Source organism: Bos indicus x Bos taurus, chromosome 15 (assembly GCF_003369695.1).
Source record: "Bos indicus x Bos taurus breed Angus x Brahman F1 hybrid chromosome 15, Bos_hybrid_MaternalHap_v2.0, whole genome shotgun sequence".
NCBI lineage: Eukaryota > Metazoa > Chordata > Mammalia > Artiodactyla > Bovidae > Bos > Bos indicus x Bos taurus.
The window spans coordinates 55,839,544-55,854,761 of NC_040090.1; the positions used below are offsets into that span (position 1 = coordinate 55,839,544).

The following is a 15,218-nucleotide window of genomic DNA, read 5'->3' on the forward strand; positions in this document are numbered from 1 at the left end:
TGCGTGGTGGGAGGAAAATTCCCAGAGTGTCTGGGCTCACCTGGGGCTTCCCACGAGGCAGGCTTGCAGAGGGAACTAGGGGTTGGGAGGGCATGCAGGTTTCAGCTCTGAGATGGACAGTCACCCGGGGCGGCACCAAAGGGTCTTCGTCTGGCTTTTACTCCGAGAATCAGGCTCCCCCACCCAGGTGGTAAACTGAGTCGGAAGGAAGCACGAAGCCGTGGCCCCAGGTGACCGAGCTGGGGAGACCCGGGGCGCCCTTGGTCCGGGCAGGGCGGGCTCTTAGCACACGTATGGCACACGCCTGTGCGCGACCGCAGGCTGGGAGCCGGTGGGTGGCAGGGACCCCTCGCCTCTCAGACGGCGAACCCTGGTACGGGTCGTGGGGTCCGGGCCCTCGCCCCTGTGCCTGGGCTTGTGGGGCTGGGTGAGGGGGCGTCTGGGCTCGGGGCTCGCGAGGCGCTCCCCAGCCCGGGTGCCGCGGGGGGGGGGGGGGGGGCGGGGAGAGCGGCCGCCTAGCCCAGCCCCGCGGATGACAGGAGCGAGGGAGCCGAGGAGGGAGGAGCCGCCGCCGCCGAGCGCTGGGCTGAGGAGCGGAGAGAGCGGGGCGCGGAGTGCGGGCGGCTGGGAGCGCGCTGAGCGGGGGAGAGGCGCTGCCGCACGGCCGGCCACAGGACCACCTCCCCGGAGAATAGGGCCTCTTTATGGCATGTGGCTGGTAACTTTCCTCCTGCTCCTGGACTCTTTACACAAAGGTGAGACCCGCGCGGGCTTCAGGGCGGCGGAGGCGGCGGGGCCGGGGTGCGCGAGGCTGGCGGCGAGGCGGGGTGCCCGGCGGTGGGTGGCTGGGTGGGAGGCCTCCAGATACTCGGGGCTGGGGGACGCACCCCGGCCCCGGGTGGGTGGCACCGGGGGCGGGGCAGGCATCCGGAGAGCGGCCAGGTGAGAGTCCGCCCTGGACCGCTCGGCCAGCCACCCGCGCCTGCCGTTTTGGGGGCGCGCCCGGCGGGGTGATGGTGAGAGAGCCCCTCAGCTCCCCGCTTCTTGCTGGGCCGCTGTTCTGCCCGGACCCCTCCCCCAGCCCCCTGCCCGCCGCCTGCGGCTGGGTGGCGCTGGGACCCCGGGGTGCCCTCCGAGTCGAGGGGTCCTCCGGCCGTGACGGTTCACCTGGAAGTCCTGGTGGAACGGGGCCGCGGCTTACTTCCCCTCTGCTGCCGGGTGCCCCTCCGCCGCTCCAGACCCCCTGCATCGCACCGCATGGCGCTTATCCTTGCCCTGGCTGGATGCAGGGCGAGGAGAGCTAGGGGTCCCGAGACTTGAGGTCCCTCGGATACCAAGTTTCTTCTCCAAACCTAGAGGTCGCCTTCTCCCAGCCCCATCTCACCCCCCACCCCTGCCCCAGGGCACTAGCCTCGGCTTCTTCGCTAAGCCACCTGACCACCTCGGGCAGCGCGCCCCAAGGTGCGAGATTCTACGCTTCGGCGCCTGGTCAGCCGACCTGGGACAAGTCTTGGGTTGGGGGGGGGGGGGGGCGTGTCGCTTTCCCTGGAGAGAAGGCGTTGCTAGGGGTGGGTCCAGGTGTCCGGCATGTCCAGACCTGCTGCTGGGGCTCTGCGCACCTGATCCTCGAGGCGGCCGGGGTTGGGGGTTGGAAGTGGTCACACATCTTCGACCAGAGTCACCTGGGCACCAAGTCGGCATCAGGCCGTCCCCGGCGCTCGGACTTCCCAGGCGTTCGCAGAGGACGTGCCCCCAGGCGCGCGGATGGCGGGAGAGGAGGCGGCCGAACTCCGCGCCCTTGCGCGGCGGAGCACACACGCTCGCTCTTCCGAGCTCAGCTTTACCTGTTCAGCCCTCCAACTTTTCTCCTTCGCGCCCTGGGGGACAGCCTCTCCCCTACTTTGCCCAGGCGGCTGCGATGGCCCAGTTGCAACTCTTGACCCCTAGGCGATGGGGGAAGGGCAATCCAGTCCAGGGTTGGCGCTCCCGGAGGGGTCTCTAGTCCTTCGTTGCCCGCGCCCCAGGGGTCTGGAGTCTGCAACCTGCGGGAACTGAGTGCAATATCTTGTGGCTTTGGGGGAGAAAGGTGACCCTTATCTTATTTGTAAATACCGCCGGTCAAAGCCAGATTGAAGGCCGAGATGGTGCTGAGGTTTGCCTGGAGACCGGGGTGCGGGGCGAGGGGCGGCCTCTGAACCGTGGACAAAGTAGTTGAGTTTCTCTGACCCAGTGGGGTCCATGGGGTAACACACCAAGGCTGGTCTAGATTGATTAACCCCTTGACCCCTGCACAGCACCCTCTCACATCACCTCAATGGAGCCAGAAGCCTGCCTGTGGTTCAACCGCGCCCCCCCACTCCCCAGTCTCCCTCTCCCCAGGCTTTTCCTGCCTCCCTCCGCCCCCGCAGGCTGGCTCGGCTCGCAGCTTTAATTACATTAATATTAAAAATACATAAGGTGAAGAGCAGCAGCTTTCTCTCTCTCGGTCTCTCTCCATCCGCCACCCCTTGCGTTTTGTCAGACGAGAAAGCATAGGCCGGAGCCGCTACCACACTGTTGCCCAGCTCGGTCCACACACGCCCCCAGGCCCCCGCCGCTCCTGGAGACCTCTTCCCGCGTAGCCGATCCCCAAAGACGAGGCCCCTTAGCGAATACCTGACGGGCTCTCCCCTCCCCCCTTCAGAAGGCGGGCATTAATAAATGAAGCCCAAGCTATTTGATAGGGAAGGGGAAGATGGGGGTGGGGGCGGAGAAAGGCCCAGGAGGCGGCAGGACAGCCCGAGGGGCAAAATCTTTTCCCAGCAGAGAAGGAAGTCGCTCTGGCCTTGGGCCTGTGGGAGGCTGGAGGTGCCAGGTGAGGCGACACCTACGTGGCCTTTGGATCTGCAGAGCCCCGGGTGCCCCTGCCATTCAGAGGCTCCAGCGTCTGTGTTGGGCGCCAGGGCGACTTGCCAGACAGGCCTTTCTCTTCCTTCGTGCCTTAATTGGATCTTAGGTGCCAGGCTGGTCCCGGGGGCCTGTTCTGCTTGGGGTGGCAAGGTGGTGGGGGTGGCGGAGGCGGCTGGGGGAGATGTTGAGGAGGCGAGAGCAGCGAAGATGGGGTTTGGTGTATTTTTCTCTCCCGTTGCCAGTCACCCCCGCGGCACCAAGGAAAATGTAAATGTGAATGTTCGAGCCTGTTACAGAAAACAATATCCTCTTGCAATAATTTGTACGTCCATCTGTGAGGAGCGGGAGGAGGCAGGGAGAGAGAGGAGAAAACAAGATGAGCTGAAGCGTCCTCTGGATGGAATTAAGCAGTTATTGAATGTGTTTTAAGCTTCTGTTATTTCCATTCCTCTTGAAATACCTTTTTTTTTTTTTTGATGAAGCCTGAGCTTCAGACTGATTCCCCAGAACTAAAGTGGGAAGGTGTTTTAATAATCGGTTATCAAGTCTCCAATAACTACCTTATTATTGCCAAATGCATCCAGGTTTGGGCAGCCAGATGAACCCCAGTGAGACGCTCTCTGTTGTTCCATCCAGCGTGCCAGCATCTGTGTTGCCTGCATTTGCATTTTTACTGTGCAAAAGAACAAGCTTCCCCGGCACTAAAATTCCTGTTTTCTAAAAGCCAAAATAATGGGTTGCATTGATTTTTTTCATTTCCCACCCCAACCTCTTGGATGGGGACTCATGGTTCCTCTCTCTTGAGAAGACCAAATTAAAAGGCTTCGTCAAACCATTAAGAAAAATCTCTAACACTCTGTTCAGAGTCTAATTAAAGGCAGGAGGGGGGGCGCTCAGCGAGTGTGTTTTTAAAATCTCGACCTGGCAGACACAACTTCGGGGAAGCAGGTGAAGGACCCATGGGCATTGGGGAGAGGGTAGGTAGGCAGAGAAGCCCTGGGTGCCTGCATAACATAGGGAGAGAATGGGGTTGTCATGATGCCTGACAAACCTTTCAGATGTTTCGTATTTCTGGGCATCAAAGTCAGCTGCCTTGAATGTATTTCTGCAGCAGACTGGGGAGCTCAATTAGAAACAAAAAGCAAGTAAGCAGTTGACCCAAAGGCAGCGCTTAAGTTGAGCAGATCCCAGGAGACTGGCTGAAGAGGCTTATTTTTCTTAGATTGAGGAATGAAGAGGAGGTGGGCAAGCAAATGGCGGCAGGGGTGGGGGTTGGCCCAGCGATGCTTTGCTAAAGAAGCAAGCCCATCCCCACCAACAGGCTGACTAGGAGTATCCGGACACAGGGTAACTCTGTGGGCTTTTAACAGAGGGGTGCAGACTTCGTGGCCCCCTTACCTGCTCCTGGTCTTCGGAGATTCCATTCTTGTAACTTGCTTGGTCCCCTGCTCAGCCTGATGAAGGATGATTTTATTTATGGATGAGTTGAAGGGAGGGTGGATGTTCAGAGAGCTTTCTTTTCTTTTCTTTTTTTCAGGGGAATGGGTACCAGGCTGGGAGAGACTCTCCCCTCCCACGTGATCCTGGAGGAGGTGTTTCTTGGGGGCACTGGAAGCAGTCAAGAAGAAAAGCCCCCTGCTTCCAAAGTGCTTTCTCAGCCCCTAGCTCAGTAGATTCTAGACAGCACCCAGGTGCCTGAATGGGGTGAGCCACAGGCAGCAGACATGGCAGGGTGCCAGGGACCCAAGGGCAAGCCCTGGATTTGCATGTAATTTGCATACAGATTTGCATGCTCACCTAGCCAGGCCAGGAGCCTCGGGTAGCATCTTGATAGCATCTTGATCTTGGCCTCAGTAAAAGCCAGGCAGTGACTTCTTTCCTTGGGTGGAGTGGGAGTGGGGCAAGAGTGGGAGAAGGAGGATGTTTTCAGGGGTGCTTCTTTCTTCCAAGTTTTAGCCCCCCAGGGGTTTAGCACTGAGTCCTCCTCCTGGCAAGGCAGGCCCTCGAGCTTGCAACGGGGATGGAATGTGTGACAGTGGCAGAGATGCCTAAAGGCGGACCAGACTTGGGGTGTGGGTTGTCCCACCTGTGCTGCAGAAAGGAGAGAGGGGCACACCAGCCATGGGAATCCAGCACCAACATTCACCTTCTGGTGTGTGCACCCTCAGGATGGAGGCAGTTTAGGGCTGTGGTCAGTAGGTGGAGAAGCCGCAGCTGATGGGAAGGGAGTATCAAGTGAGACAAAATGCCCTTACACCCTCTTGGTTCGTCAGTGTCCAGTGTGGGAGGAGGTTGTGGCCTCTGAGAGGAAGAGGCCCCAGCCTCCTCTTCTCCCTTTGTTAAGGTGCCTTCTGTCACATGCAGTGGTTGGAGTGGGGGGCAGTAGGAAGGCAGGCGCTGTGGTCAGAGGACTGATGAATAAAGAGCTGGGAGTAATGCTTGAAGAGCCAACAGTTTGTGGCAGCTACTGTGCTCCTTCCCACAGAGTCAGCTGGGATGTCCGAGGTAGGGAGGCGGCCTCGAGAATGATTCTGTCTGCACTTCCAGGGCCCTGGGCAAATCCCACCCTGGCAAGTGCAGCTCCAAGGCCTCCCAGAGTGCTTTTCTGCACATCTAATAATCTGGGAGGGGCTTCCCCGGTGGCTCAGTGGTAAAGAATGTGCCTGCCATTGCAGGAGATGAGGGTTCAATTCCTGGGTTGGGAAATCGGGAAGATCCCCTGGAGGAGGAAATGGCAACCCACTCCAGTATTCTTGCCTGGAGAATCCCATGGACAGAGGAGCCTGGCAGGCTGCAGTCATGGGATTGCAAAGAGTCAGACGCTGGCAGTGATCTGGGAGGGCTCTGGTCCCACAGACATTTCTGAAGAAGGTGGGGGTGGAGCCCTAAGATGTGGGGTGGAGCCTCAGGGGACAGCTAGAGGGAGAGAAGGCCAGTGGGCAGAGCTTCAAGCTCCCATCCCTCAATTCTTCCAACCAGAGCATTTTGTATATTAAAATTGTAAAGAAAAATGAGATTTCAACTCGATGGTGTAGTGGATATTCTGAGTCAAGGCAAACCCTTCATTCACATCCTTGTTCTGCCCTTAATAGGGGACATTGGGCCTCTGAGCCTCACTTTCTCCGGCTCTGAAATGGGATTAAAGGAGATGATGTATACAGCATAGCTAGAATATAACTGATTCTCAGTAAAGCTTAGACCTCTTCTATTTTTCTGCACTACTTTCACCCCCAGCCCACCATTGCTGCTATTTAGCCACTAAGTCGAGTCTGACTGTTCTGTAGCCCACCAGGCTCCTCTGTCCATGAAATTTCCCAGCTAAGAATACTGGAGTGGGTTGCCATTTCCTTCTCCAGGGGATCTGGGGATCTTTCCCACCCAGGGATTCAAACCCACATCTCCTGCTTGATTATTAGGTTCTGTCAGTTGTACTAATGAGCCACAGTTTTGGCCAAGCCAACTGACTTAGACTTTGTAGCAGTAAGAAGACTGAGTGGTGGCCAGGGCAGGGAACATCACAGCTTCCTTCTACCATCTATCAGTTGGGTAGCCGGCAGGATCCATCCTCAGCCAGGTAGCTGGGGCCATGCAGACACCTGGGTTTCCCTGGGAGCAGGGTGTCCAGCACACTCCCATTCCCCAGCCGCAACTGGTGGCAGCTGTGGAAAGGGTGAGGGCGCAGATGGGCTCCAGATCTGGACTTGAGGGTGAGGCAAAGGCCAGTCTCATACTTGTCTGAGGAAGGTTGGGGTTGGCTGGTAAATCTTGACTGTGATTGGATGGAGTAAGAACTAGCCTGGATTTAATGCCATAAACCTGTGTAAATGTGCTGCTCAGGGTGAGCCGCCCCCCACACCTTGTAGCTGGATGGATTTCACTGTTTTTCAGGTAGTTTCATGTATAGAGGACACACCTGACAGCCCTAGATGTTGGGGATCCCCAGACCACTCCTCTCTCCATCACCCAGACAGTCGCAGGGAAGCAGCCAATGGCCCAGAGGTCACGTGCTGCTCATGGCAGGTTGTGGCCTGCGGTTCCGTGAGTGGGGGGTGGGGCTGTGGCACAGCCGGTTGTGCCCTGTTTAACAGATGTTTGTCCCGCGCTACTTTAGCGTGAATAGCATTGGCCTTGGGCACCACCGCTGCCATTCAGCTGCTCTCCCCTCATCCGTTCAGCCACCTCCCGCCCCACTTCCCCATGCCCTTGCTCTCCTTGATGCTTGTGTTGACGGTTTCCAAGGTCACCATCTTCATTAAGAACAGTTATTCAAAGGCTGGTTGCATCTCCGTTAAACTCTGTGTGTGTCTGTGAAGAAGCGTTATTCATAAACCTAGAAAACTAAGCTCAGCCTAATTTAGGCACGTCACCTAATAGTTCATGTCCCTCTACTTCCTAATCTGTAAAATGGGCAAAATAATCCCGGTCCTGATCATCCCCCCGGGGTTGGTTATTGCCTGGGCACAAGAAGGATGAAAGCCATACAACTGTAGAGCATGCGACAATCCCCTGTAAGCTGACGAGGGCCACATATAAACACACACGTGTGAAAAACCACAGCAGACCAGTTTCAGCCTTATAAATGCTCTGCCGAAACGTGAGGTATAATTACTGTCATCTCATCATACAGGAACAGCAAAGATCTCACAGCTGTGTGTGGCTGTCTCCCCCTTCCTGGGCGCCCCACATATGGAGAATTTTCTAGCCTTTTCATCAGTGTGGGGGACAGCCAATGAGACCCAGCAGGGCTGGCAACTATCTTCATGGAGCAGTCTTGGCAGATTCCCTGTGGCCCCAGTGCCCGGGGGTGTGGAAGGAGCTTACCTCTCCTCCATCCCTAGGTGCTTAGACGTCTGTTTACTCCGTAGTCCTCTGGACGTTCCCTTGAGGGTATTTTCCCTGCTGGGAATCCACACTTTTGTGTGTGTGTGTGTGTGGGAAGGAGAGTAGGCACAGGGTCCCATCTTGTGTGACCTTGTTTGAGGTCACGGCAATTACTGGAATCCAGGCCCTGAGCTGACTCATTGGAAAAGACTCCGGTGCTGGGAAAGATTGAGGGCAGGAGGAGAAAGGGGTGACAGAGGATGAGATGCTTGGATGGCATCACTGACTCAATGGACATGAGTGTGAGCAGACTCTGGGAGACGGACTGGGCCTGGTGTGCTGCAGTCCATGGGGCCTCGAAGCATCGGATACGCCTGAGCAACTGAACAGCAACAGACCCTGAGAACCCAGCTGAGTCAGGGCCATGGTCACCTTGTATCTGGTATCTGGAGTGGCCTCCCAGAGCCATGGGTGAGGAGAAGGACGGGGGACCTGCCTTGAAGGTGTGACTGCCATGGGTCCAAGTCTTCCAGGTTGGAAGTCACGTTCAGGGACACTGAATTCATCCCCTCATCAGCTGCCTGATCCCCTCTGCGCTTTCCCCCCAGCGGTGTTCCTCCTCTGCTCCAGCACTTCCAGTCACAGGAAACTCCTTCCTTTCAAGGCACCCCATTCCCCGCCAGACATCTCTGAGTATACAGAGCTCACCCTTGTGATCAGCCAGTTCTGTCTTGGCCCTGACCTCCTACTCGCTGACTCTTGCTCCTACCTTTTAGGCCACATGGAGGCGGGATCTATGGATCCTCTTCTACATGGGCACACTGACCACTAGTATGCAGATGTCCTGCCCACCTGAGCCCTCTCCTCTAGGCAGCCGACCAGCAGCCCTGGCCCCTCTAACGCTCGCTCCTGTGCTGTGGCTTCCTTTCTCCATGATGCCCTCCATGCCTGGGTTGCTGGAGCAGCCAGAACTGCAAGATCGGTGGAGACAGGGCTTGGGTCCCAGCCAGGACTCTGGCCAGCTGTGTATCTGGGAGTGTATGACTCTCTAGGCCTCACTCTCCCCATCTGTAAATGGAGGAGATTGGACAAAATAATCTCTTAAATCCCTCCAGCGTGAACAGTCTAAATCTAGGAATCTCTGGGGACAACTGTGCTGTCTGAGCTGACTCCTGGGAAAGACCTTTCTGGCCACAAGGGGTCTTCTTTTGACAGGCCCTGTCTAGGAGGGGCTGGAAGATTAGAGTCTGTTTGACTGTCAGCTGTTGCTCATAACTCCTCCTGGAGTTCCATATGGAGCTGATGGTGAGGGGCCTTGTAGGTTGAAGGATCTTTACTGGATCTCAGAGCTTTCTGATTGCTGGTTATAGGACCTATGTTTGTGCTAAGAATCCTAAGGGGGAAAGAAAAAAACCCCATGTTTCTGATGACAGAGGTGGCCACTTGGGCCTTGGGGCATTGCTTCTCATTGGGGTGATACTGCTTTCTTAGGGCTGTTTGGAAGTTGGGGGAGATACTTTGGGGTTGTTATAGTGACGAGGGTAGGGAGTATATAGTGGGGAGTGGGGAGGGATGATTAGGGATGAAATGTCTGATGCCTGGGGCAGCCCCAAATAATTCAGAATTGTCATCCCCCAAATGGCTCTCATTCATCAGAAAACCCCCATGTAAGGATGATCACATCTTGGAGACATTCTGAGAGTAGAATGCAGTGCTCCCATTGAGAAATGCAGCTGGTGTAAGGTAGTTTGAAATGCCGCTCTGCCAGCCCTGGCTGTGCTACTGAGGAAATTACTTGATCTCTCAAAGACCCTGTTGTCTGAGCTGTAAAATGGGGTCTTGGGCAGTAGCCCCATTAGAGGGTGCTTGTAGCGCCATAATGCAAGGAAGGGCCTTCTCACAGCACCTGGCACACAATAAATGCTAAAAAAAAAAAAAAGGCAATGGTGACCATGATGATGGTGAGGATAGAGATGAAGCGGGAATGCCAGGTTTGGGGACAGAGGGTATGGGACTTGGTCCCAGCTGCACCATCCTGTCCCAGAAAAGTATCAGTGCTCAGATGCTGTCTGAGGAGACTGGCCCTTCTCTGCCTCAGGGTCTAAGCTCAGGTTGTCTCCAAGGTGTGAATACAGTATGGGGGGTTTTCTGACGGTGGGCTGGACCTTGTCTCTCTGGTCCTTACCTGAGCTTTGGATAGACATGGTGGTTGAGCTGAAGCCCCACTGGTTGGTCCTCTCTGAGATCTGTTTTTCCAACTATGGAACAAGAACAGAGTGAAGACAAATGATACATCTCTTTTATGAAAACCTTTGTGTGGAGCTGCAGCAGAGTAATCAACCTTGCAAATTAATCCAAGAAACCTCACGGGGCCACATCTGCATTAAAACAACAGCTCTGTGTGAGGGCGGGGGTGGGGGGGTGGGGGGGGCGGGTGTGTGTGCTGTGGTAGATGTGGGTATGGCAGTGGCCTGTCTATCGATCACACCATTATTATTTTATTAACTTGATCGCCAAATTAAGGAAATTAATGCAGGGCTAAGATCCTGTCAGCCAAGCCCAGGAGAACAGCTTGTTGTTGGGAGAGTGGGTAGAAATCCAGTATGGCAGGTCTATGGAGCATTATTGTGAGTGTAGACAGAGGACCACCTGCCTCAGAAATGGAGTTCCCTGGCCCTTTAACAGACATGGTGGATCTGGTATCTAAGGATGCGCATGTGTAACAAGCTCTCCAGGTGGTTCTGACACATAATAATGTTGGAGATACTGTCTGAAGTTGTCATCATCATTGTTGGTGAGAGGTAAGTATTTGCTGAGGGATATTTATTCCACAAATACTTCCTGTCTGCTCACTCTCATGATAATACAACAGCAGTGAACACTTAGGTGGTTACCTATACCACTTACATATTAACTCATCTAATTCTAACAACCCCTGAAGTAGATATGGTCACCCCCATTTTATAGATGAGAAAACCAAGGTGCAGAGAGAGGTGAGGTCATCTTGCCTGAGGTTACAGTGCTTGTCAGGGGGAAGAGCAAAGGGCATCAGAGTCTGGGTGTTTAACCTCTGTGCTACGTGCCTAGTGCTGCGCTCGGCCCAGGGGACAGAGTGGTGAGCAAGGCAGCTCACAGTCCTGCGGAGAAGCCCTGCCCACTCCTCTCCTCCCTACTCCTGTCCAGCCCCACTGCCTGTGCCCAGGTCTGGATACCCCTTGGGGGTTCTTGTCCGTCTCTTGGGGTGGGGGGTGGCAGGTGGCAGGGGCCCCAGAATCAGCAGATGCTCCTGGATGAAATATGCAGTGAAAGAGAAGGGTAAATATTGTAAAGGAAGAGAAAAAAAATAATGACTCACTTCTCCCAGTGGAGGTGGTAGGGCGTTAATATGTCAGTCTCCTCGGGTTGTCATTTACGATGATTGGAGATGATGACATGGGGACCATTCAGTGTGCACCTGGAGGAAGCCTCAGCTGGCCAGACACCTCCATCCCAAGTCAGGCAGGTGGGGTGGGGGCCCCTGGGTGTTGACTGCGCGCGTGTTGAGTTTCCTTCGCCAAACTAATCCCAATGGCCAGACAGCACAGGGCAGGCGGACGAGTTGATACGATGGATATTTAGGTTTCAGGGGTGACCCTGGGGCAGCCCAAATGCCTGGGGGCGATTTCTGGTTTAAAAATATTGCTGTGCTATTTCTACACTTCTAATCTCCCAGCCATTTGGAGCCTGTTTTATGAAACGCGGCATCGGGGTGGTGCTCAATGTTAACCGGCAGAGAAGATTAAATGGGTTTAAGTCTGGGCGTCTGTCACATCACAACCAAGCCCATAACTTCCATTTTCTATTAAAAATCCATTTCCCCCTTTGACCAGAAGAAGCTTTGCTGTTGATCTGATCTCTCTCTCTTTATTTATGAAGTGTTTCCCCCTCCTCTCATTCTCTCTGTAAATCTGCCTGGTTCTGTCTGCAGAGGAAAGAAAGAGCCGGGGGAGATGGCTGAGATTTAAGGGGAAAGTCGGAGTTTCCTGTCCAAGGATTTGCTTTCCAAATTAGGACCGGCTTCCAGAGGAGAAATGAAAGAGAGAATTCTCATAAGGCCTCAAACCTTGAACTCTTCAGCGTCATGTTGGAAAAAGTCTCAGGATTGGGAGCCATGCAGACCTTGACTGAGGGTTGGCTTGGTGGCCTCCTGGCTCTACCATCTTTTTCCTCACTTGTAGGATGAGACTTGGGTTTCCCAGGGGGCTCAGTGGTAAAGAACCCGCCTGCCAGTGCAGGTGATGGGGATTCGATCTCTGGGTCAGGAAGAGCCCCTGGAGGAGGAAATGGCAGCCTGCGCTGGGATTCTTGCCTGGGAAATCCCATGGACAGAGCAGCCTGGCGGGCTCCAGTCTGGGGTTGCAGAGGGTTGGGCACGACCAAGTGACGGTGTGCACATGGGATGAGATCCCCAGGGCCCACCTTGTACCTCTGCGTGGGGATTCCATGAGAGAATGCCCCTGAAGCAAACAGTAGGCACTCAGTCAATGTTAGTCTCCTTTCTTTTGAGAGCTCTGTCCCATCAGCCAGAGGGAGCCTTCGGGGAGTAGGTGTACAGCCAAAATGAAATTAGAGAAAGGCTCTGAGCCCTTCGGCAGACTCTGCCCTGGGCAGTGGGTTAACCCTTTTCCTGCTCCTGTCTCCTCTGCAGGCTTTTGAATGGTGGTGGTGGGGGGGAGGGGGCGGGAACGTTCTCTGGAGTTTGATGCTTTTCACCACACCTAGGGTCCTGTTGAACACATGGCTGGTGCTGGGTAAAGAACTCCTGAAGGAGTAAGTGTCTCCTGGCCCCGAGTCAGGAAGGACCTGGGAGAGGAGATTGTTGGAGGGTGATGGAGTCACCCACAAATGCAGAGCTGCAGAAGGGAGCTGGGCCCCAGCCACCCTTTGCTGTATTTTTCATCTCCCTGGTCTTCTCGGAGAATCTCTGGAACTCAAAGCTAATAACAATCCCATCCCTCCTAGTCCTGCATCCTCATTATGTGGAACCATTACTTTCACGTTCTGTCTCACCTGGAGGACAGGTAAGATAGTACAGTCCTCCCCCTTTTGTGAATGAGGACATTGGAGGGTCAGAAAGGCTAAGTGGTTTACCTGAGGTCACACAGCACTTCAGCAATGAGCCCCAGGAGTGAAGACTTGTCTCAGGTCTCAGACTATTGTCCCACACTTCTGTGCTCCCCAGAGCTGGCTGGGGCTCTTTCACTGCTCTGAAGATTCAAACAGGAGCCTGAGAAGGAGGGAAAGCCACCACCATCAAATCCTCTCCAGATTCTGTGAGGTGGGGTCAAGGCCCCCAGGCCCTCGCTACTGCCCTTCCTATGGATGGTGACTGAGTGTGCTCATTGCTCCTGTGGCTGCTCACTGTCCCATGTGCCCGCCACCATCTGGGTATGTGGTGGAGACTTGAGGGAGTTAGTGCCTCAGTTTCCCCTTTATAGATTTGCTTACTCCTTTCTCTTGGCAGATGGGGTGAGGCTGAATTAATGTTTATTTAAGGGCTTCTGCATTCTGGGCTGACAGGTGCCTTGTGATGGTAAAATATGAACCCGACGTAAGTGCAAAATGCTATTGTTTTACACCTGAGGGTGATGCTTCATAATGGCAATGCACTGTCAGAGCCGTAAGCAGAAATGAATGGTTTGTCTAATCCTCCCCAGCTCCCCCAGACTTGGAAGACAGCGGCTCACATCCCAGGGTGGGAGAAATATGAGGCTACTCACCTTTTGCTATCAATCTGCTGTTTCTTCAGCCCTGACAGGTGGCTGGACAATCCCAGTCCATTCATCAATTACATCCACCCATTTGTAGTCCTGAGAACCCCACGTCCTTGGCTCTGGCAGGATCCAAGGCCCAGAGGGCAGGAAGGCTGTTGCTATTGTGGCTGATGGTCCTTCCAGAAGCCTGGAGCCAAGGGAAGCCTGGGCCAGGGGCTGTCTCTGCAGGCAGGGATGAGGAGACTAGGAATGTGTATTTAGGGTAGGTTTGGGAGGGAAGAAAGGATGGGGAGGGATACCCAGCCTGGAAAACCAGATGCTGTGGCTTGATTCCTCTTGTCTTCAGCATGTTTCCTACAATACAGCAGTTTCCTTCCCAGGCTCTGAAGTCAGGCAAAGTTGGGTCCCAGCCCACCTCCAACACTTACACTCTGGGTTACATTGTGTGAGTTACTTAACTTCTTGGAGTCTTAATTTCCTTATCGGTGCAATGGGAATATTTCTCAGGTGTCACAGTGGTAAAGAATCCACCTGCCAATGTAGGAGATGCAGGTTTGACCCCTGGGTGGGGAGGATCCCCTGGAGAAGGGAATGGGAACCCCCTCCAGTATTCTTGCCTGGGAAATCCCATGGACAGAGGAGACTGGCAGACTACAGTCCATGTGGTCACAAAGAGTCGGACACGACTTAGCAGCTAAACAACAGCAATGGGAATTACAACATCACCTAAGAGAGTCATGAGGTTAAGTGAGAGCACCCAGCCTGGCCCGCAGTTAGTGAAATCCATGGTTGCTAGTATTATTGCAGTTGGTCTTATCACTGAGGGCTGCATCATACAGATCCTTAAATATTTTCTTACCCGGCCCCTTAAATCAGACAGTTCCTGAGTTCCTCTCTGTCAGAGATCTTTCTCAGCTTCCTAAGTCCATTTGTCAGGCATAATGTAGAGTCTTTCTGTTTCTTGATGGATTTTGGCTTCCAAAATCCATAAAGCTGCCATGGTGAGTGTGTCTGATTAACTAGGTTGTCTCAGGAAGTACCCAGAACTCGAGAGTGATGTTCCTGTTCCCACAGGCTGAGCGTTGTCTGAAGTGTTGAGTCTGACAGGGGCCCCTCTCCCAGGATGTGTGTGCGTGTGTGCACATAGGTGTGCAGATGTATAAATCTTGCTCGTGGTCAGCTGAATAGGGAAGTTGGTGGCCGGGTGTTTTTTTTTTTTTCCAGAATGGTATAAGCCCCCTCTTTATTGTTGCACTGGTTACCACCATCTGAGGGTTAAGAAATCAGACTCTGGACTCAGTTGCTTCATCTGCACCCGGAGCCCTTGGTTACCAGTCGTGTGGTCTTGGGAAAGTTGCTTTGATCTCTCAGTGCCTTAGTTTCCTCATCTGTGAACTGGAATAATAACAGTATCTCCCTCATAGGGTTGTTGGGAGGATGAAAAGAGGTCATACAAGTAAAGGGCTTACAACAGGGCCTGGCAGGAAGAAGGTGCTTAGTGAATAATTGTTGATCGAATGTCAGTAAAGAAACCTTTGGAAGGTGAGCAGGCTTCCGGGAATCTGGGGAGAGTGGATCGGAGAAGAAACTTCCCAAGCCTTAGCCTGCTTACTTGCGAATGGAATGATTTCATGGCCTTGGAGAACACCCAAGCCCCTGTGAATTGGACAGGCTTCTGAGAGTCCCTTTCCTCTTGCACAGAGCAGACTTGCTTGGCCACCACCCCCAGGACTGATACAGTGGAGGCAGTGAGAG

At 54.2% G+C, this 15,218-nt stretch overlaps 1 protein-coding gene across 1 annotated transcript in view; it reads left to right on the top strand.

Moving 5' to 3' along the window:
• Positions 1 to 532: 532 nt before the first annotated feature.
• Positions 533 to 15,218, top strand: part of DSCAML1 (DS cell adhesion molecule like 1) — a 365,718-nt gene continuing 351,032 nt past the window's right edge. The window contains exon 1 of the mRNA XM_027563620.1: positions 533 to 755. Within this exon, the coding sequence (XP_027419421.1) occupies positions 533 to 755 (223 nt within the window). The remainder of the gene's footprint in view (positions 756 to 15,218) is intronic.